General features: G+C 49.2%; 6 protein-coding genes across 6 annotated transcripts; 4 read left to right on the plus strand and 2 right to left on the minus strand.

Moving 5' to 3' along the window:
* Positions 1-3,460: 3,460 nt before the first annotated feature.
* N7509_007262 (uncharacterized protein) lies at positions 3,461-3,673 on the plus strand (the record flags this gene model as incomplete). Its single annotated transcript, XM_056631899.1, has 1 exon — positions 3,461-3,673. The coding sequence occupies one exon, from the start codon at positions 3,461-3,463 to the stop codon at positions 3,671-3,673; it is 213 nt and encodes a 70-aa protein (XP_056487450.1).
* A 4,813-nt stretch (positions 3,674-8,486) lies between these two features.
* Positions 8,487-8,774, minus strand: N7509_007263 (uncharacterized protein; the record flags this gene model as incomplete). The annotated part of the gene is made up of 1 exon (XM_056631900.1): positions 8,487-8,774. One exon carries the CDS (start codon positions 8,772-8,774, stop codon positions 8,487-8,489), a length of 288 nt encoding a protein of 95 aa, XP_056487451.1.
* Positions 8,775-9,519: 745 nt separating this feature from the next.
* On the plus strand, positions 9,520-10,554 carry N7509_007264 (putative adenosine deaminase; the record flags this gene model as incomplete). The annotated part of the gene is made up of 3 exons (XM_056631901.1): positions 9,520-9,576; positions 9,632-9,774; positions 9,864-10,554. The coding sequence occupies 3 exons, from the start codon at positions 9,520-9,522 to the stop codon at positions 10,552-10,554; spliced, it is 891 nt and encodes a 296-aa protein (XP_056487452.1).
* A 745-nt stretch (positions 10,555-11,299) lies between these two features.
* On the minus strand, positions 11,300-12,718 carry N7509_007265 (uncharacterized protein; the record flags this gene model as incomplete). Its single annotated transcript, XM_056631902.1, has 1 exon — positions 11,300-12,718. The coding sequence occupies one exon, from the start codon at positions 12,716-12,718 to the stop codon at positions 11,300-11,302; it is 1,419 nt and encodes a 472-aa protein (XP_056487453.1).
* A 254-nt stretch (positions 12,719-12,972) lies between these two features.
* Positions 12,973-16,723, plus strand: N7509_007266 (ankyrin repeat and protein kinase domain-containing protein; the record flags this gene model as incomplete). Its single annotated transcript, XM_056631903.1, has 2 exons — positions 12,973-15,134; positions 15,181-16,723. The coding sequence occupies 2 exons, from the start codon at positions 12,973-12,975 to the stop codon at positions 16,721-16,723; spliced, it is 3,705 nt and encodes a 1,234-aa protein (XP_056487454.1).
* Positions 16,724-17,554: 831 nt separating this feature from the next.
* N7509_007267 (uncharacterized protein) lies at positions 17,555-20,708 on the plus strand (the record flags this gene model as incomplete). The annotated part of the gene is made up of 3 exons (XM_056631904.1): positions 17,555-18,451; positions 18,523-19,997; positions 20,132-20,708. The coding sequence occupies 3 exons, from the start codon at positions 17,555-17,557 to the stop codon at positions 20,706-20,708; spliced, it is 2,949 nt and encodes a 982-aa protein (XP_056487455.1).
* Positions 20,709-21,238: the final 530 nt, after the last annotated feature.

Raw genomic sequence — 21,238 nt, forward strand, 5'->3', positions numbered from 1 at the left:
GAAAGACCCCAAATGTTGCAGTCGCGTGTTCGGAAACCGGGCGGCGGCAGCGTAACAAGAGCCACAGAGGTTCAAAAAAATGAGGAAGGGCCGGGGTGTGTTCTTCTAGCGTAGCGATGCGACGGCGCGATTGGTCAGGATTCGAGACTAGCGGTGCAGTGGTCGATGGGAGTACCCGTATACAAGGGTACAGTGAACTTTTTTTTTCCTTGTTGCGGCGCAAGTTGGAGGCGAATGCGATGCGATGGAAGTGGGAATTGCGACACTTGCCAACGCAGTGGATGCAGGCGGTCCAAAGGGGAAAGACGAAGAATCGGCGACTGGACCGAACTGGAGGACTCGCTGATGTTGGATTTGGAGGAATTTAGTGCGATTTGGGGAGTGTTGCCGTGAGCTGATGGGTTCGGTGCTGCACGGTTACGTGGTGGCCACTAGGGGACGGTATGGGAGTGGGTTTTGGAACTGCTTCCTGCAGCGGGAATCGTGATGATCATGCGACGAGAGATAGGAAGGAAAGGGAAGGGAGGATAAGACCAGCGTGATCCTTGGAAGTCGTCTTTTTCTTCTTCTGATTGATTTGAAGAATGGGCTGTCGAGGTGTTAAAAAGGGGGCGATGTTTCGAGGGAGGGTTGGTGGGAAGAAGAAAGGGGGGATGAAAAATAATTAAATCAATGAATCAATTCCAACCCACTCCAGCTTCAATTCCAACCCAGCGGAATCGCTGGGTAAAACGGGGACGGGGGGGGGGAACGGGGCCATACAGTACATACCTCACGTTTGGGCTCCACACGGTATTGAGAATACACGAATGGGACGGTATGTATAGTATGGTACTATCATACAGGGAAATACCGTATTTCGGACCGTTTGGTTGAGTTCAAGTTCTCTTGGCAGCACGTGGATACTCTGTACCAGTATACCAGTATGCCTAGGGTATAGCAGTAGAAAGAGACTGGGAGTATATGTTCAAAGAAACTTGAACTTGAACTTGAACTTTCCCGTCTACTCGTAGTCCTCCGTAAATGCTAGTCGTTTCGAGGATCGAGGTGGGACGGTGGGGTGCTCCTTTCTACCCAAGGAGTAAAGAAAGCGGAGTATTTGGAGTATTGCGAATTACTCGAGATGACCACTAGAATCGATCGAAAGTAAATTCAATGCAAAAAAAAAATGAGTTGCGAACTTGAAGGACGGAGAAAGTGGAAGATGCCGTGTCTATGTATAGCTTGCTGACTTGATGCTTAGAGTGTATCAGAGCCACCGACATCAAGGGATCTTTCTCGGAATGGGGCGAAAAGGAGTTGAGTTGACAAGGGCACGCCGCAAATTAAATAAACATGAAATAAAATAATAAAAAATAATAAAAAATAAAAAATAAGACGTGGAGACCACGACAGCACAGAGCAACGGCCCAAGACTGGATCACGACCCCAGATGCCCGTAATCTCTCCTATGGGTTTCCTCCCGTATAGTATTGGGTATCGGAATCAGGGTGCGAGGGACGGGGAAAGGAGGGCGGTCTACGATGCCCAGTACGTGCCTATCAGCGTACAGCATCCCGGGCTTGGGTAGAATAATGGGATGACGATGTGGAATGGCTGTAGCCCACCCACGATGGGCAGATCTTGAAGCCCGATGTCATTGGCCGATCCCCATAATTCCCGGGGAATGCCATCAGCCAAACGGGGTGGGCGATCAGTGTTTCAGATGCGAGAAGCCCGGCAACAGAAATGACGCCTATCCCAGAGCCCAATGAGGCTAGGGGACGAGATGAGATGATGGAGTGTTGAATGGGGACGGTGTATCCGGACTCCAGGGGTAACCCTCTTTGACTCTAGGAAGGTGTATCGGGATCGAGCGACGGAGTATTTCCAGTGGAGTCCGCTCAGCAGTCTATTCCATTCAAACTTCCATAGTTCGATGCCTGTCTGTGCCGGGCTCCAGTTCCCCCACACCGACCATATTTTGAGTCGGTCTCTTTACGGGAAGTATCACGCCTATGAAGCAATGATAGGTGCCCATTTTGTTGGTCTCGTGTGAAAACGGAAAGCAATTTAATTTAAACTCATAAACTGGATTTCATTGCTCTTTGAGAGAAGAAAGAGAGTCAGACAAAGTCGACTGGTACTACTACTAGTATTGTCGCATACCTAGACTGTACCGCGGCCCACATCGCCGTCATTCTTATGTACCTTGATGTATTTCAGCCAGCACCGACACGCTGGTCGCCCCGACCCTGGGGGAGAATTTGCGGAGCCCTCGGATTCTTGCGTTTTGATCTCTCGGACACAACCTCCATACTCGAATGAACTTTAGTCGACCGAGCCTTGACGACATTTGACATCCCTGTCCTCTAGTAATTAGCATTGGTAGGGTCCTTACCCAGATTTGTTCAATGGTCGGGTGCCTTTGTGCCCAACCGGGAAACGGAGGAGAAAGTGCAAAAGCGAAATCCGTGTCTGTGTGTGTGGTGTGTGCCACAGACGGTCGATCACGATGCACATCATCATTCCCTCCTATTTGACCCAAGACGCGTAGTGGGGGGGGGTTAAAAGTGGTCCGACGTCAGGTCCATATGTACACCGCAAAAAAAAGGGAGTTATTGAGAGCGGGACAAGGCGACTATTGGGAAGGATTTGAAAGGTGTGAGATAAGAATAGCGATACACCGTCATTTACGGAACCGAAAACAGCGAGGCTGTTGGATGAGGCTGGGGCGTGGCAGTGAAACGTTTAGGGCGGTGCAGAGGTGGATCCCCCAGGATCGCCGGTGGTTTGGGAGAGTTTGAGGTTTGGACTCTCCCCTACCGTCCTACTAGTCTCTCCTCTGACGAACCCTCGGTGGAGTTTTGAGAGAAAGTTTGGAGGTTTGGTGGTTTGGTGGTTTGGAGGGTTTGCCCCTCACTCACTTGTCTCTCTCTTTCTCTCTTTCTCTCTCTCTCACCGCGTTCGCGTTCGCGTTCCCGTTCCAACTCAATATCACATTCACTTGATGGAACCGAATACCATATGAGCGGTCGGTATTCGGGGGAAGGGAAAGGGAAAGATGTTGATCACCAAAACAATGAGAGTTTGTATATTTGTTGTTTCGTTTTTGGTCAAATCCCGCAAAACCAACCAAGTGGGTTTTCGTTTTTTGATTTCTTCTGACGACTCCCGAAAAAAAAAATTACTCGATCCACCCCGGCGACCTGAAATGCGTACCTGCGGGCTTGCATGCATTTCGTGTCTGTGATACAGACAAGGCGCGATCCCGAAATGCGACAAGCCGCCAGCTGCAGAGTCGAAATGCGATCAGAACTGTGCGGGGTTTCTTCTCACCCCGCGTTACCTGATGCGTTGGCGTCGTCGTGCTTGTGCTTCTCAGCTTTTCCTTGATTTCAAAAGTTTCGACTTGTCGTTTAGGGCCATCCGTCGCACCCGGGCTCGGGCTCGCGCTGGCGAGGATTGATGACCCCTCACCATGCTGCAGGCCTGCAGGTCTGCAGGTCTACAGGCCCGTGAGAGTGAGACTGACCACCGAGAAAGACGACGACGACTGGTTGCGCTGGCCCATCGAACAAAGCGCTTACAGATTAACAGACACTCGCTAGGCTCAAGCTTGTCGCTATCGCCTGTTGACCCATTAGGGATGCTGGCATTGGCATCCTGGCACGGCGAGAATCCGACTGCCTAGCGTTGTATATTGTCTTTTTGCGCTCAACTAGTTACTTACTCCGTAGTACTGCTCCCCTCCTCCCAATGAGTCACGATTGTTGCACTAGATTCAAAAAAGACCTTGCTGACCCTGACCCTAATTTTTGGGGTTGGCTTTCCGTCGATCCGTGCGCTATCGTGTAGAGCGGTTGTGGCGGTTTGTCTTGATAATGTGAAGATATTACCTATCATTAGACGTTGGGACGTATGCACCGAAAAGCGCCACGCTATCAGCGAAGAATCACATATCACAAGCGTGGGGCCCACTCGCAGGGTACGTAGGGCGACGAGCATCTCGTCATGCCATTTACAGCTCTCCACTCACGAGCCGTGGCTAAGGGGGGTCCTGAGCCACTCTGATGGCATTGCCAGTGCCAGTGCCAATGACAGTGACAGCAAGGCAAACGGTAATCTCGCGTGCTCAGCGGGCCGTGAGGGTCCAAACATTTTGTAGACCGCCCCTCTCCCTTTTGGTAGTATGGCCCTATCAACCTATCTGCATCGCCACGGGGGCCAGTAAACACTCCTCCTCCCTAAAGTAAGCGGCCGACTCGGTTGACGGTCGGCGACTATCCTGTTGATCGCGGGAAAAGAGGGGTGGGTGAGGGGACCTAGGGATGATCTTGGAGGGGGCCCAATCCCCAAGTCCCAGTTTCCGAGTCGCAAATCGCGAATCGCAAATCACAAACAAATGGGAGATGCCCGCTCGCGGGTCTCAATCTACCTCTACACTCTCTACTCTGCTGTGACGTGCCCAGCGCAGCGCATGAAACCCCCGGGCGCTCGTTCCCGTGACCCTTCGCGCCGTGATATTCTCTTCCCGACATAAGGCGTCAGTGATGCCGGGGGTTGACTGGATCGAAACAAAGGAAGTTAAGATATCATCGCCGAATGAGGCATAGCTGGTCGCAGTGAGAAAAAATGTCTTAGAGGGTGATTCCTTCCAAGGTTCTTGGGTTCTTCCATTGGCTTGAGTGTGGGGGGAGTTAACGTTGCGCTGTTGAGAACCGGGGGATCCACCACTTGACAGGGTCGTTCACTTATGTATGGGTGTATTGTATTACCTGCTTGCGTGATACAATACCGTCAGTACCGTACCGATGGTATTAACCACAGCTCTGGTAGAGCTGCTTCTCCGGACTTCCAGGGGGGGTCCGGAAATAGCCTACGTATTCATGTCCTAACACGGCTAGCTACCCATCGTGCAGACGTATGTAAAGCAGTAGCGTTACTCCTGGAATTCTCCCCGGGATTGAGATTGAGTGATCGATGATCGGGGACATCTTGAATACCATAACTAGTTAGGGCATTGAATGGGATGATCCAGGGCCGGAAACTCAAAAGTATTGGTGACACAATGAAATTAGAGTCAAACCAGTACACTCTGTACTCCATATTCCGTCGTCCAACTACCAGGCTTGGTGTAAAGTGTCCGGAGACTACTCCCCGATGGATTTGCGGATGTATGTAATAAAATACCAAGTCGCTCATCAATCTCGCAGCCGCTCCTTGCTACGATCAGCGGCCCTAGTTAGCTCCCCCGCTTTCTCTTGATTCTCTGCCCTATGAGACTCGGCACAGCGAACACTTGAAAGAAAGGTGGAATTACTCTTTCAATTCTCCAAAAAAAAGGCACCCTTTGTTTGTTTCTCTCTTTTCTTATTATTTTGCGGGGCCTCATCAGCTGATTTCCTCCTAGTGCCCGATATGTATTACTAGTATTTCGTACGCTGGCATATATCCACCACTGGATGAGAATAATATTTTTTTCTGTATATCAGAATATGATATCTTCACAGTGGCACCTAGGCACCCACCATTCCCAGCCCAGGGAATTGTAAATCCACCAACGTTGGGTCTGACAGCGCGACTCAATTAGATGACATCATGAAGACGCACGCGAGTTATGGCATGGTGGGATCCATAGATAGGGATGAGATGATGATTGAACAATAAGTAAGCAGTATGGAGTGTACGGAATATCCAGTACAAGCAATATTACATACTAGTACATAAATTACACCCGTATCGATCGGATCAACCAGGTAATACCAAACTGTTGATGACACTCTCTCACCCAGTGCCCCGGGTTTCCGTAGCCAATAATGGCTTTCAATGGAGAGCTAATAGGAGCCAGGGGATCGCAAGCCAGCCACTCACCGTTGAAACTCAGGGGTACAACGGCCTGTCTCCTAGCTTTGAAGGATATTAGTGATTGAACTTCAGGGAGACAAAATTACACATCCGATGCCCAATGTACTTACTCCGTACTCCGTGGAGGGTCGGATCTTCAGGAGAGAAGGGGGTTTGAATCGTCTCCATTCCAGCGAGATTAAATTTATGGAGTCTAATCTCTCATCGGAATGAGCGCTCGGATAGTCCAATCTACGAGTATGAGTACTCCATCCTTGGTCTCCCTGGAATTCGCACAGCCATTGCAATTGATTGAGACCCAACTGAATGGAACCATTGCGCCTTTAAACAAGGGTTGAGTCAGTGACCTTCCTAAGCGGGGTATATCCTCCCAGGGCTGAAAAGCAGCCCTAATGCATCATGCGGTTGACAGCCGCAATGAAAGAGTGTTGCCTTGTATCCCCCCCACTGATATACCTTGTGCGTGTTACTGCCTACTTCGTTCTCCTTCCGGCCAAGTCCTCGAGGTTTCTCGAGTGTCTGGTGTACATATCGCGTCATGCACTGCAAACACAGCGCACAACGCGGCACAACAGCAACAGGAAAGTGGAAGCCGCTATGCAATCCTCTCCAAAACAACCCACACGTCTCACAAACCTCCCAAGGATGTCTCATCCTGCAGCCACCTTCGGCTCAGCCCCCTCAACAGACGCTTCGATGCGTCTTCGATGCTCGATGCTTAAACAACTCCCGTGTTTTGTGACCCCACTCTTCAGGCATCCCATGCAAGAGGGTCATTCTGTCATCCTCGGCCCCCGCCCCCTTCTCCTCTGCAAATGCAGTCTCCCGCACGATCAGGGAGGTCACAGTTGACCGTCTAATGCCGTGGCGTGGCTGGAATTAGTCTCAGTCCGAATTGAAACCCCACCGCGACCACTCGCTTCGGTTACTGGGGGTATCAAATCACCTTTGCTCCCTAGACCCTCGTCATTTCTTTGCTCTTTTGCAAGGTCTAGATATGTACAAGGTTGTCAGTGCTACGCTACATGGAAGGACACAGATGGTTCGTACCAAGATAGTGTAACCAGCAGGAATCACGACGCCTCTTCCTATAGATTCCAGTCCTATTTATAATGTCGACATCTATACATCTTATGCATATGCCGCCTTCGCTGCCGGTGTGGGATGATGTGATGTCTCTTACGAGGTCCCTCTCACCGCTGCCTACCGACAACAAGATGTACATACTTCTTGTCAATATAACCGGCATCTACTTTGTCTCGTACCCTAGGATAGGCATCAGCAGCCTGATCCTTTCGAGATACCCGCATACTGACGGCCTGCAGCTTCTATCAGGCAATCGCTAAACGAGAAACTCGCTCACGAAAGGTCATGCGATCCGACAGGGCTCTCCAGCCTTCTTGCAATAATAATAATATAAGCGACACATATGATATGAGCTCAACTACACTGCAAGCTTACGGGAAATTGCAGAACTCAAATCGTATGACTGATCTCGGAGACGATACGAACTTGAACACATTGTCTGAACGATCTTCCCAAATACCGGACCCTCCCTTTTCACATGTGTTACATATGTTTAGTGGTCAAATTACTCCATTTGATACACGATACAGTTGACCTCCAGCGGAGCCCGTGGAGCAAATATCGGGGCTGAGATCGGGACTCTATTATTCCCGACCAGGGCTGTCCATCATCTCGAGATATTTGGACCCATCGGGCCCCGCTTCCTTGAGCTGCATAGCGGCTCTTTCAGCTTCGGTAATGTATGATCCTTAAGGATCATATTGGATCCCACTGGGGCTATCATACTATTAGGCCACGGTGGCTGCAGCAATCTCACCATTGTCTAGAGTTTAATCTTGTTTGCTTCGACTATAAATTTGGTTTCAGCTCGATATAGAGTGTCGTAACAGCGACACATGTCGGCACTGAACCGAATGTTCTAGCCAGAGATTCCCTGTCGTTTCCAATTCAATGGCTCGTCAACAGAAGTGGGTTGTGGGGGATTTGCGATGTTTCAAACCCCTGAGCCGCGTGCGGCACGTTGAGGAAATTCCGAACCTGATCTACTTGAAGCAACTAGATTCGTGTTCATCTGTCTTTAGGTTATGTACGATATACAAAGGACCGACGCTGCACCCAATGGGAGTGCTAGGGCTGGGGCCGGAAATATTATCACGGTCCACGATGTGGATCCATCGTGGATCTGGGGCTGAAAACTCGCTGGATACTCCTTTTGAGAGGTCCATGCCCACTCAGCTTCCCGCTGTGGACAACGTGGCTTCCAGAAATCGATCGAAAGAAGCAGCCTCGTCCACCGTTACGTCTGACTTGCAGAAATGGATACTGTCATTCGGACAACGAGATGCGTTGGCAGCGCATTGTAACCCCTCACGAGCTGAGGCTCGGCCGGATCAAAAATGCCGAAATACCTGTTTTCTATTGCAAGATTTCTTGTTTTGATCTTGTTTAACGCGAAACTAATTTGCGCATTGGTTTTCGCACCAGACTGGAATTGAAATAAATGAAAGGACGCGGCGCGGGACGGCCGGATAGCCTCAGATCGTTCTCAACGCTCTCTCACCCGCGGTCTTGGCGGCCCTCGCTTGATCCATAGACGGTTGAGACGTATCAGATCAACGGGGTGGACCTTGTTTTGTTCCTTTCACGGCAGTCTTTTCCTGGTGGAGGGTCTTGAGTATATTACGGTACTCATGAGCTGGGTCACGGCATTTAATCGCCAGGATTGTCCGATCGCTATTCTTAGCATCGTGTTCGGTGGTCCCTCCCCCCCTGTCATTCTTGATGGCATGCATAAGAGCATACCCAGGAGCTGGCAAGGAGTGCATCTGAAACATGCGAAACCGGCACTCCGGGACACCAGCATGAACCGTTGTGCGCGCCGGAGGTGAGGTATCGTCCATCGCGCAAATTTGTAAGATTGCGCCAGCTCTAGCGAGAAATAACAATCATCTATTTACTCCATACAAGGCAATCACACGATATATAGGACTCACAAGAGAACCCTGAAAAGAAAAAAAGAATAAAAAATAGAAAACCCTCCTGGCCTAGGGTGGCTCCAATCGCTCCACTTTTCACATCGCTATCTGGAACCCGCGGTCCAATTAATGTGAAACGTCATTACTCGTACACACAAACTGGCCGGGGTTGGATTGAGATTTGAATGGCGCGGATCCCACCGGTAAGCTTAATACGAAGGGGGTACGAAGATACGAAGATAGAAAAGGGTAAACCGGCTTAACTTCCAGGTAAAGAATACCGCCGGAACGGTGGGATGGGGAAACGGTTCCTTGGGGGAAGACTGACAGGTTGTCTTACCTGTCAGATTCGCTTGCTCCTCGCTACCAAAGCTACTACCGAGCAGCTTAGTTTAGTCGAGTCTTCGGTGGTCGACCCAAATTAATAGTCTATACGAGGCAAAGACCCTATGCTTTATTTCTATATTTTAGAAAATTTATACCAGTAATGTGGTGATCTTCTAGAGTTCGTAGATACTACTAGTAGATACTACTAGTTACTTGTAGTATGGCAGGTTCGGTGTCTAGGTGAACACCTGGGCAGTGTTGTTGACTTGTTGTTCCTTCCGGGCTACTTCACTTCCCCTCAACTTGAATACTGCGGGGCACGTACATGCCATCAACTGTGAACATGTCTCTCTCTACTCTAGTTGACCCCGAATTTACAAAGGCTTTACCAAAGGTCGAGGTATGCACGATCTATACTGATCTTGAGGGCGGTATCTAGGCTGATCCAAGTCCAGTTGCATGCCCATCTGAGTGGCAGTATCAGTCGCCAATGTCTTCACGAAATATGGCAGCGAAAGAAGACTGAAGACCCCAGTTTCACAGTGGAAGATCCCTTGGTGCTTATGCCCCCGGGCAAAGTCGACTTTACCCTGCAAACGTAGGTGAATACCCCAAGGCTTCAATGTTTATATTGAGCCGCAACCCCGACAGTATCTCTACAGCGAATGACTGACAACACGAGTACAGCTTCTTCTCAGTCTTCTCTAAGCTCATCTACCAGCTATGCAATGACCTTGAAAGCCTAGCATATGCAACAAACTCCGCCCTGGAAGATTTTCTCAACGATGGAGTCTGCTACCTGGAACTCCGAACAATCCCTCGACCATCCCCAGAAGCCAACATAACCAGAGAAGACTACCTGAATACCATACTGGACACCGTCGACAAATTCAAAGCTAGAACTCAAGAAATGTCCGTGTTCCTCATTCTTGCCTTAGACCGAGGTCACACAACCACCAGCGAAGCACGCGAGATAATTGATCTCGCCATCGCCAACAAACCGCGCGGGGTTGTCGGCGTCGACATCTGCGGGAACCCGACGCGGGGCGACGTCACCCTCTATCGGGATGCATTCGCCCGGGCAAAGGACCATGGGCTCGGACTCACCCTGCACTTTGCCGAGACACGCGCATCAGGGACACCGGCCGAGTTAGCTACCTTGCTTTCCTTCCAGCCCGATCGGCTTGGGCACGTCATACATGTTCCTGATGAGTTCAAACGGGAGATTATCAGGCGCCGGATTGGGCTGGAGCTGTGCATGTCTTGTAATGTGCATGCGAAGCTGATTGACGGGGACTTTTTGGACCATCATTTTGGGGAGTGGAGGCATACTGATTGTCCGATTGCGTTGTGTGTCCGTTTGCCCCTCGATATTTGAGACCTTTTTCTTTTCCTTTCTTTTTGTTGGAGGCCAAAAGCTGACACATGTGGTACAGACGGATGATGTAGGGTTCTTCTGCAGTCCTGTCTCGAACGAATATCTTCTTGCTGCCCAGCATTTTGGACTGGATCGTACCGACTTGCTTGACATTGCGACAAAGTCAGTGGACGCAATATTCGGAGGAGATCAGGAAAAGATGAGGCTCAAGAGAAGGTTGCTAGAATTTGCTTCAAGCTGATGTTTAGTCGCGGAGCTCCTTCAAGCGAGTCCATTCCATAGCTAACTATGATACACACAACGTCCATTGGCTAATCAAATCGAAGAACACAACAGCGCTGGATCAAGAATAAATTACCCGGAAAGCATTATTCGTATAGGCATATATCATGATCAATTTATAGCTTAATTGTGACGAAATATCAAGGTTGTAGACGTGTGCTTGTTAAAGAAACTTGCGAGTGTGGCCCTGCTTGCTTCGTCCAACACCGTTCGTTCTTACTGTGTCTTCACATTTTAACACCTCCTTTCAGTACATCTATCACCTTTTCTTGAAAGTCTACCGCCAGCGAAGGCCCATCAGTTCCGCGGAAGTCCTCCATCAGGCAAGCAAGCACCGCTTGGGTGTATCCCATTCCCATTTCCTTTGGTAGATAGAGAGCAGCTCTCGCCACCAGCTCGTCCAGCACGGCTTTTGGCTTCGGCAGTCGCCCACTATTCTCTGCCTCGCGGATCTTCGTTTGCATTATGCGGGATAGCGTAACCCATAATCCAATTTCAAGAAGCACGACGCCAAGCGCATATATATCATGCACACGAGTGAATTGTTGCCCGGTCGACCCTGTCGACGCGGATGGCGATAGAGATTTGGCTCGACCTCAAAGTCGGAGCGCATATCCGTATTTTGCTGGTCAGAGCGTGCATATCCCCAGTCACTAAGATATGAGACGATTTTGTTTCCAGACCTGGGCTTGATACGATGATCGTGGAGATCTTTGGCCTTGACTCCTGATGGTGTCTCGAGAAAGAGGAGGATTCCTTTGCTCCAGATGTTCTTGTGGACCCAACATGAAGCATGAACATTGGAAAGGCTCAAGGCGAGCGTGTACGCCATGTTGAATCTGTCATTCAGGGAGGGCTTCTGAAGTAATCGGCTGTCGGCATCGACAGCGTTAATGAAGGCATGAAGAGTCGTAAGAGAATCTCCGACCTCCCCCTCTGACTCAGGTAGCCTATACAGGAAAACAGCTTGTTCCTCTGTGGGCTGATCGATGAACCCAAGACATTCAAGTGCATAAATTTTGGGCTGATCAAGGGATTCTGTCTCTGTGCCAGTGAAGGTGGAATTTTGCAAAATCCAAGCCAAGTTGCGAATGGGCTTCTTGAGTGCGTCGATCTCATCCTTTTCTAGATCGTCGCGTTTGAGCTGGCTTTCGTACTCATGATACTCAACAACAACTTGAGTCGTTTCGAATTCCGGAGCGGACCATTTTCCAAGCTGAAAGCCCCCCGTTTTCTTTCCTTCTTTGGTAATGGTGCCAGCCAGTTCATGATAGTCTGCCGGTGCCTTATTCTCAGCCAGATTGCGTCGGGCCAAAACTGGTTCTAATCCTGTACCCTTCAATCCCTCTCTATGCTCTGCAAGCAATTTAGCTAGCATTTCCTGAGATATGTGCTGCATAAGATCGCGTAGATTTCCAGACAATGTGGTATACGTCTCTAGCATGACATTCAGCTTTTTCTTGTCGAACAGTGACCAGTCAACTGCCTTGTGCTTAATAACCTCGGCCTTGCTTTTCCATCTCTTGATCAATGATTCTTCAATCTTGGGTTTCACCGAATCGATAGTGAATTCCTCATACCCGAGGCCATAATTGACAGCGACACGCTCATACGCTGCTAGAGCCAGCCGCATCCGGTCCAACAGATCGTTCACTGTGCTCGCGATAAAATCATCCGGTTTCCCTGCAAGGATCAAGCCATGGTCTGGATGACAACAGATTCTTTTGAAGAATACAAGCGTGGCGAGTTGGGTGTTCAACTTGCTTCGAATTTCGGCCCGATCATCATCGAAGGATTTATAGTCTGAGATGACACCTTGAATGAAGACAGTGACTTGGTAAAGCTGGGTTATAGCTGTCGAGGCTGTGCCATAGAAGTCCATCTTGATCTTGAGATAAATTTAGCATTTTTCGGGGGGACTGAAATAATTGAGCAGAACAAAGGAACAAAGGAACAAAGGAGGGGCTGGAGTTGAGCCCCCCCGTAAGCACTAACCTGGTACTATGTAGAATAAGCCCAATTACACGTCAAGCAGCTTTCGACATAATAGCCCCGCACCTCTGCAGATAAGCCGAAGATACCTCATTTTTCGTCGGATTCCTCCGTGGAATTTTGACAAGCTTACTGAACAACAGCATGGCTGAGATCTCCTCCTACGACGATATCCTCAGCTCCATCGACGAGAATGCTTTCGAGTCATTTGATGGAGAGAGCTTCTCACACACCCTCGAAGACTGGTCCAGCCCTACGGTCCTTGAAGAGATCGAGACTTTCGATCTCGAACTCTCCGAGTCCGATTCATCATGGGTCGACCCGTTAGAATCTGCCATCACAGCCACCCGCAATGGATCCGCTCCAGTCCTCAGCACCCTCTCCCAATTCACAGCTATTCTATCCCAAACTGGGATCCATGGCCCTCGTCTCCTGAAAACGATTAACCTCTCGACTCGAGGTACCAAAATTGGCTCCGGTGCCCAATTCACCGTTTTCAAAGACCCTTCCTTCCAAGGAGAGGTCATAAAACGCGTCAATGTTCCACTTTCCAATAAAGCCGACCAGCGCTTTGCAGCGACTATGGATTATCGTCTTCAGTTGAGGACACTATGCCTTGAAGTTCTGTCGCTCTGCAATCCCATCATGCGTGCACATCCAAATATCACAAGTCTTCTGGCGTGGGGATTCGACTATCCATTTGCGGATATGGCTGTACCAGTCCTATTTATGGAGGAGGCACTGATGCCCTTGAGTGACTTTCTCGTCACTGAGAAGAGAGGGGTGGACATGAGATACCAGCTTGCACTTGATGTCGTGAACGGACTAGAGGCACTACACAATCTCGGCATCGTACATGGGGACGTCAAGCCAGACAATGTGCTTGTGTTTCCGGGTCCGAATGACAAGGTGCCATTTCGGGCCAAGATGAGTGACTTCGGGGTGTGCGTTGACTTAGAAGCGCCCGATGCCAAGTTCGAGTTGAGCGATTATCGTGGCACTCCGGCTTGGTTGGCTCCTGAAGTAATCGCCGAGGATATCTCCAAATTTGGCAAATTCTCACCCGACATGATGTTTAGGTTTGATTCTTATAGCCTTGCATTGGTGTTACTATCTGTCTTCACGGCAGATGGTCAACCTCTTACTTTCAACAAAAGTTCCGATGGGATATCTGATCGAGTCTCTAAATTACTTAATGACCGCAAGGATATGCCATCCGCTATTCGCATGGAGATTCGCAAAGCTGTTTTGAAGCTTTTGGCCGAAGACCCCAGAAGTCGCCCTTTGCCAAACCAGGTATTGCTTAAGACTGACACACTGGCATATGCATCTTGGTATGGAAATTATCCTCTCCTTCTCACTCACGAGTATCTGACAACTGGCGATAGGATTTCTTCAATCCAATCTAGCGCCTCCACAAATACTCCTACAGGTGTTATTGACCCAATTTACAACAAAGGCCCGCTCTTTTGGTACCGACTGGATGAGAGTATTCGCATAGAGCTTGAAACGCAACACGCTCTTAGCAAAGAAGGAAATGCGCCTCCATTTACAGGGGATGTGCTACTTGGAATAGCCCAGACAATCACCGGGAAAAAGCCTACGTATCTTGATCGTCTGCTGACCTACCTCGGTGACGCTGCCAAAGCAGGATCCTCACCTGCTAGGGCTATATATGGACAGATTATGGAGGCTCATGGGCAGGAGTCAGAGTTCAGCCAAAACGTGCTAGACAAGTGGATGCTGCAAGCTGTTTCCGAAGGTTATTACTTTGCAAAGCAAGGGCGATTAGAAAATAAAATCGAAGACGCAAAACAACGGTTTAGGATGAACGGAGGGTTTTGCTCTGATCCATTCTTAGGAAAATCCGACGTGAAAGCAGCCATGAGTCGACAGAAAGTGCTGAATTGGATGAGAGAAAGGGGAATCGTTGTGGACCGCAGAGGAAACACGTTACTACACGCCGCTGCTGCTTTCGGAGCTTGTGATACAGTGCGGGCTATACTGGAGACTGCGGAAGTTGGAGTGGATGTGAAAAATGAGAATGAAGAGACACCGTTGTACAAAGCATTCCAAGCGGGACAGAAAGATGTGATTGAAATCCTTCTCAATCATGGAGCTGATGCATCCTGCAGAAATCGACAAAAGAATTCCCCATTACATTGGCTTTTTACCATTCCAGATAATGCGATTCACGATATCACAAAGCGAATGGTTGAAGGGGGTGCAGATATTGACGCAAAGATGGAGCCTGTGGTCAAGGACAACAGTGGCGGATATCCAGAGAAGATCCAGATTCTTCATTAGTAAGTGTTGTATTGTTCATTAAATCCTAAGCTAACACCCTATAAGCCCATTCGAACTGCCCCACGGAACACCGCTTCATTGGGCATGCTTTTTTCGAAACAGAACTGCAACAGACACTCTGATTTCCTTTCGAGCAGATATCAACGCAATATACCACCGTTTAGACTCTTCAACCACTCCACTTGCGCTGTCCGCTTACTTTGGTGAGCCCGAATTAGCAAGACATTTGTTATCTCGGGGTGCGGATGGAACGCTGCTCGACTCGATGGGAAGAAATACGTTGCACCAGATCACGAAATACTTTCCTGATCGACATGGTTATCTCCCTCATCAATGGCATTATTGGATCCGCCATGGCAACTGGAATAAACATCTTGAGAAGCTCACTGAGCTAGTCAAAATCTTAGTTGAGGGTGGAGCGAATGTAAATGCTAAGGAAAATGGGCGATTTCCCCTGACACCGATTGCTGCTGCTGCTGAGCTCGGAGTCTGGGATGGGGGAATGATAAATGCACTGCTAGAAGCGGGGGCCGACTTGGAAGAATCAATTCTCGCGGGAGGAGATACAGTCTTGCATTGTTGGGTCGCCGTCACAGGACCCCGGCTGGATTACCCCGACTCATACATCCCAACCCTCGACAGCATAGTCCGTGCCATGCCTAATATTGATATTCCCACTCGATATGAAGAGGATACGCCTCTTCACACATTGACTACAACATATCACTCCGAGGACGAATTCGAGGCTGCATGCAACATTCTACTTGGTCATTCCCCACCAGCAGACATTGACAGAGTGACACGCCGTGGGGCCACTGCATTGTCAATAGCCTTGGAGACTCACCTTGATCCTGGACGACGGGGTCGCTTCATACTTGAAAAAGGTGCCAATTCAACCATTATAAATGGGCGAGGCAGAGATATTTTCTATTCAATTGCCAACAACGCAGTACTCAGCGATAAACTCAGCCACAATCTCATTCAGCATTTCCTGCATGCCCTTGGCTCCAACATGCAACAAGTTTTCGAAAAGCGATACCTTAGTAACGAAACGAACAGTCGCGAGTCTATATTTGCTGCCGCGAGTCACGGAAAGCCCCGTACTCTAGCTCTTTTACTCTCGCTGGGCCTCAAAAGCAGTATCAATATCCTGGACACAACCAAATCGCCACCACGGACACCATTGGACCAAGCCCTCCATTCTGCCGAAATAATTCGTCGTGATCACATCCAAGCACTAGCATCATATAAAATCGGCAAATCGCGTGCCAATGCAGTTGATCGAAATCTTGTGTATGGTGACAACCAAGGCCCGCCAGATCGTGCGGCTGAAGCTTATAGATGTTTCCCGGAAGTCATCCAGATTCTACGAGATGCTGGTGCCTTACGAAAATGCGAACTGGAAGGGAGTTCAGACGGCGATTACATTGAGCAACCGGCGGATTGGGATAAGAGTGAGATCCAAAAGTACGGTTTTACACAAGAAACTCAGCCGAACGCCGAGGCTTGGCGGGGGTTGTATGATCTGGCTATGTATAGCAATGGATGGGGGTGGCTAAACAAACTTATCGGAGGGAAAAAGAGCTGATGTAGATGAGTCTTGGCAGTTGAAGAGTCAATGCTATATATAGGACCAAAGAAGAAAGCCGAAGAATCAATCAATTGCAGGGATCGGGATCGGTAATAAGTGCACAACATGTATGAAATGCATCTTCTGTTTATCAATTGGAAACAGACGAGGCTGATTAAAATTGCCCAGATGTCACATGGGGCTAAAACGAATATCGACTGACCATGATCTTATTGCCGATATCCACGGGGGTCTAAGTGTAGCTGTACATAGTATGCACCGATAAAGATCGTCAGGGTGGCGTGAACTAACATACTAGGCAGGGCCCACTTGCGGGCAGTGGCGTTTGGGGGCCAGAGTTTCTGCACCACGGAAAATACAATGCTATTGGGAGGGATCACTTTTGATTCTGCTTATGGTCAAAAGTCACGGCCCTCGTGGGGCCTTTAATTAAAATCTCTCGTTTCAATGCAGGGGGAGCCGGAAGTCAGGATTAGCAAATGTGTTGATCGTTCACTGAATCGGGATGCATTGGGCTGTTCGTTTCCACTTCAACTGATTTCGCCTACAATCGGATTGGTCTAAAAAAGTATTCCAAGAAGGAAGGATGAAACCGCCCGTAAGCAGCATATAGATCTTCCATTTTTTACCATGGATATTCCATACTATGACGGCAGTTGCCGAGCTCCTATTCAGATGAATGGAAGGTACTAGTATAAAGATATTTAAACTGCCTAGGCGCCTCAGAAACATGTTGAATCAGAATCGAACCTTGGAAACTGTACGCCCTCGATACTTCCAATCTTTTCTATAAACTTCATTGAACCAATACTAGGCCCTTCATTCAAAATGCGCCTTGAACTTGCGGGACAATCCTCATGGCTTGCCCTGCTATCATTATGGATAATTGCGATTGGAATTCCACGAGCGTCTGCATCGGACGAAGTGCAGAGAATGATAGCGATAAGAGGTCTGCAGTCAGGATCTAGAAATTCCAGTAGCCATCACGGTTTTTCCACATCCAGATCGACCATCTCAGCCCCAGTTCCATCCGTTACACTGTCGTCTGAGAATCCTCCATCGAGTACAGTGACCATTCCTGGATCGTCGCCGACCACAATTCGGAAAAGCAGCTCCGTGGCCACCTCAAGTCCTCGCCTGCCTAGCTCCGACCCTTCGAGCTTGTCTACTACCTCGTCAAGCCGTCCTTTGATTCCTACCCAGGGGACAACCAGTGGCACGGCTCACGAGTCGGGCTCCAACCCAAGCTCCAATCCAAGCTCCAACCCGAGCTCAAATCCAAGCTCCAACCCGAGCTCCAACCCGAGCTCCAATCCAAGCTTCAACCCGAGCTCCAACCCGAGCTCCAACCCGAGCTCCAACCCAGGGACCAAGGATACCAGCTCGCCATCCGGAGGCTCACCTTCAACACCTGGTCATCCAAAGCCTTCAAGCAGCAATATTCCTCCTTCTTCAGCTGGGAATACAGTGGTTCCTGTTACCTCAAAAACTGTGATCACTAAGCTGAGCACTACCGTAACCAGTGCTATTACTACATCTTCAACGGTTCCATTTCCTATAACTCTAAACACTGATGACCCACAAGCTACTTCAAGTGTCAGTTCTTTACAGAATGAGATCTCGGTCACACTTATCCCGATTTTCTCAAAATTGATAGACACGCCAGACAAAAACAAGGCAGAAGATGCCATCGAGAAGCTCAATAAGGTAGAGCCTGAGTCTAAGGTAAGGCAACCATTTAGAAATTTCGCAGGAGTTCCCCTGGCTAATCGACTTGATAGAATCTCCTTAACAAGATCAACCCGAACTCAGACGGATCAACAGGCTCATGTAGTGGCGGTGGAAACCTTCTCTCAGACTTGATCAACGCTGTTACCTGTATCGATGATGAATTGAGCAAAGTGAAGTCTGAAATTGAAGGAGGTATCGACGATGACTTTTCCGACATCGAAGGCTTGGAGAGCACGGTTTCTAGCATCACCGACCTGACTGAGAACTCCAATGACGAGGATCATTCATCGTCAGATGATTCTACTACTTCGACCTCCTGCTCCTCCACCACCACCGAAGATATCTACGTGGAATGTTCTGCCACCTCAGCCCCTGGTCGTAAGAGACAAGCAGCAGCATCTTGCTCGACGTCGACAAAGACAGTGACTGGCTGTGATATCTCTGCCTCTACAACGACTACAACGATTTCTTGCTCGGAAACTGAAACGATTACCAATTGCGATGTTGTTTGCCCAACCACAGCTATTCCAAAATCCCAACTGGCTGGTCGTGCTCCTGTAACGGCGAGCTGCAGCACCACCTGTTCAACAGAAACCGCGTGCAGCACCACTGGATCTACCTCGACTAGCTGGAGTACCACAACAACAACACCAAGCTCCAGTGTTGGTGGGCAGTGCGGAACAGGGTGCTCGTCTTGCATGTCTCTTTCGACTCCGACTGCTAGTTCAGCGGCAAAGAGGGATCTGGATCTTACCAAGCGTACTCTCACATCCCCACAAGATGCTCCTTATAACGGCGACACAGGTGCATTCTTGGTCGATCAGTATGTTTGGGCTGAGTGGGTGCCGCTTGGAACTGGTGGAAGGTCAAACCCCACAGCTCTGTATCATGAGCTCAAGAAGGAGAAGTATGACATGGCTGTTCAAGGATTGTATGGTTGCACCTCGGTGGTGGTTGTATCCGAGAAGGCCGTATACATGTCGCATTTCTGGGAAGTTCCTGGGTTTAGCCAGGGCAACTGGGGAATTGGAACACAGGAGAGATTTGAACAAGAAGTCCTCACTCCTCTTGAAAGTGGCGATGGCGGATCTGGAATCTCCGGTTTGCGACAGTACGCAGGATCTAACGGGGCTTTTGCTAGTCAGTACAGACCTGCAGCATATGTTATCAGACCTGGTAGTTCGGGCCGACCGGATTATGACAAGGCATATGATAAAAAGGTGGACCAAATCGTGGAAAAGGTGAAAAATATTTTGGGAGTCTCGACGCCTCCAATTCCTATCACTTACAGTCGCGCCGGAGGCGGAGGAGCCGATAATACCTTCACGCCTTTGGGAAAGGTACTTTTCCAGTATGACCCTGTTCAAGCTCGCCAAGCCACCGATAGCTGCTCTATTCAACAAGCCATGGTGCGAGTTTGGGTGGAAGACAAGCCTCGCTACGTCCATCAGAGATACTGGATTGCGTATGATGACCAAAGGGTTGCACAGTCTGGTAATCAAAAGCGCGATTGCCCGGCCGATGCAACTGCCGGGGACAAGTTCCACTATCATCAGCACTCGAATCAGGTTCAACCTCTTCAGGTACTCCAGGGACTTCTGCCTCCAGTAGTAAGCCCGCTTCCAACAGTTTGACTTCGACACCGAGCGCTTCCCATTCTTCGGCACAAACTAGCACGACTCCCTCTTCGGCCCCAAAGCCTAGTTCAACGCCCACACCGAGTCCGGAAACAACTACAACTGAGGAGCAAACAACCACCGCCGATGAGACCACAACAACAGCAGAAGCTACCACTACGACGGAGGCCCCCACAACCACAACAGAGGCACCGACCACTACGACGGAAGATCCCATACCCACAACCACAGCAGCACCACTTCCAACCGCTGAGCTAGTTGTCGCTTATGTTGTTAATGGCTGGTCCAACAGCTGGAGTGTATATACGCCCGACATCTTTGACGATAGTCCTGACTGGTGTGATGGAAGTACTGGCCAGTGGAGCGCTAGTGGTGATATATCTTTGAAGAACGTCCCTTATCCCGACGGTGACAATGACTTCGACTTCGATGTAGACGATAAGAGTGATTGCTCTTATTCGTCCGACTCGGATGAAACAGCTGGTACTCTGAGCTGCCCTGACTTTTCGGAGGATGTCCAGTGCACAGAATATGGTGATCAAAGTCAATCAACCTGCTATGGCGTTGCGAATGCTATGATGATTGTTCCTAAGGTTCTGTGCCAGTGGGGCTAGGAGGATGTATAATAGGAGATGACTGAGGGAGCCTTGGAGATTGAATAAACTTTCGCTGTATGCCCTTGAATTAGTTATGCATTGAAATGTATTTCTCTCCGTATTATTTTAAGAAAGGGAAGAGTTATCTCACATTATCGTAGCGTGCCACCAACTTGCCCCTGCCAGTAGTGAACTGATTGCAAACCAGTGTGAAGTGTGAAGTGTGATGCTGGTTGATCTATAAAAGTGGGGGGCACTTGACCCGATTGGGTTTCCGATGCAGTGGGTTCCTCCATCGCCAATGCCAACGCGTTGCGGCTTCACTTCCCTTTATCAAAACACCTGCCCGCTTGCCAATTCGAGTGCCCGCCTACTCACCGCATCATATTTCACTCAACCCCAACGAGGCTCGCTTCTTACTAGCTGCCGATGCCTAGCGGTACTTAAACAATCTTTTCGCCGCCCTTCAACCTTCCCTTTTCACATCCAGCCATTCATCTCCACCTTCTTTTTACCTTCATCGCCGTCCTGAATATCTCCTTAAACTT

Source organism: Penicillium cosmopolitanum, assembly GCF_028827165.1.
Source record: "Penicillium cosmopolitanum strain IBT 29677 chromosome Unknown utg000008l:1.0-4398992.0:1.0-4402845.0, whole genome shotgun sequence".
Classification (NCBI taxonomy): domain Eukaryota; kingdom Fungi; phylum Ascomycota; class Eurotiomycetes; order Eurotiales; family Aspergillaceae; genus Penicillium; species Penicillium cosmopolitanum.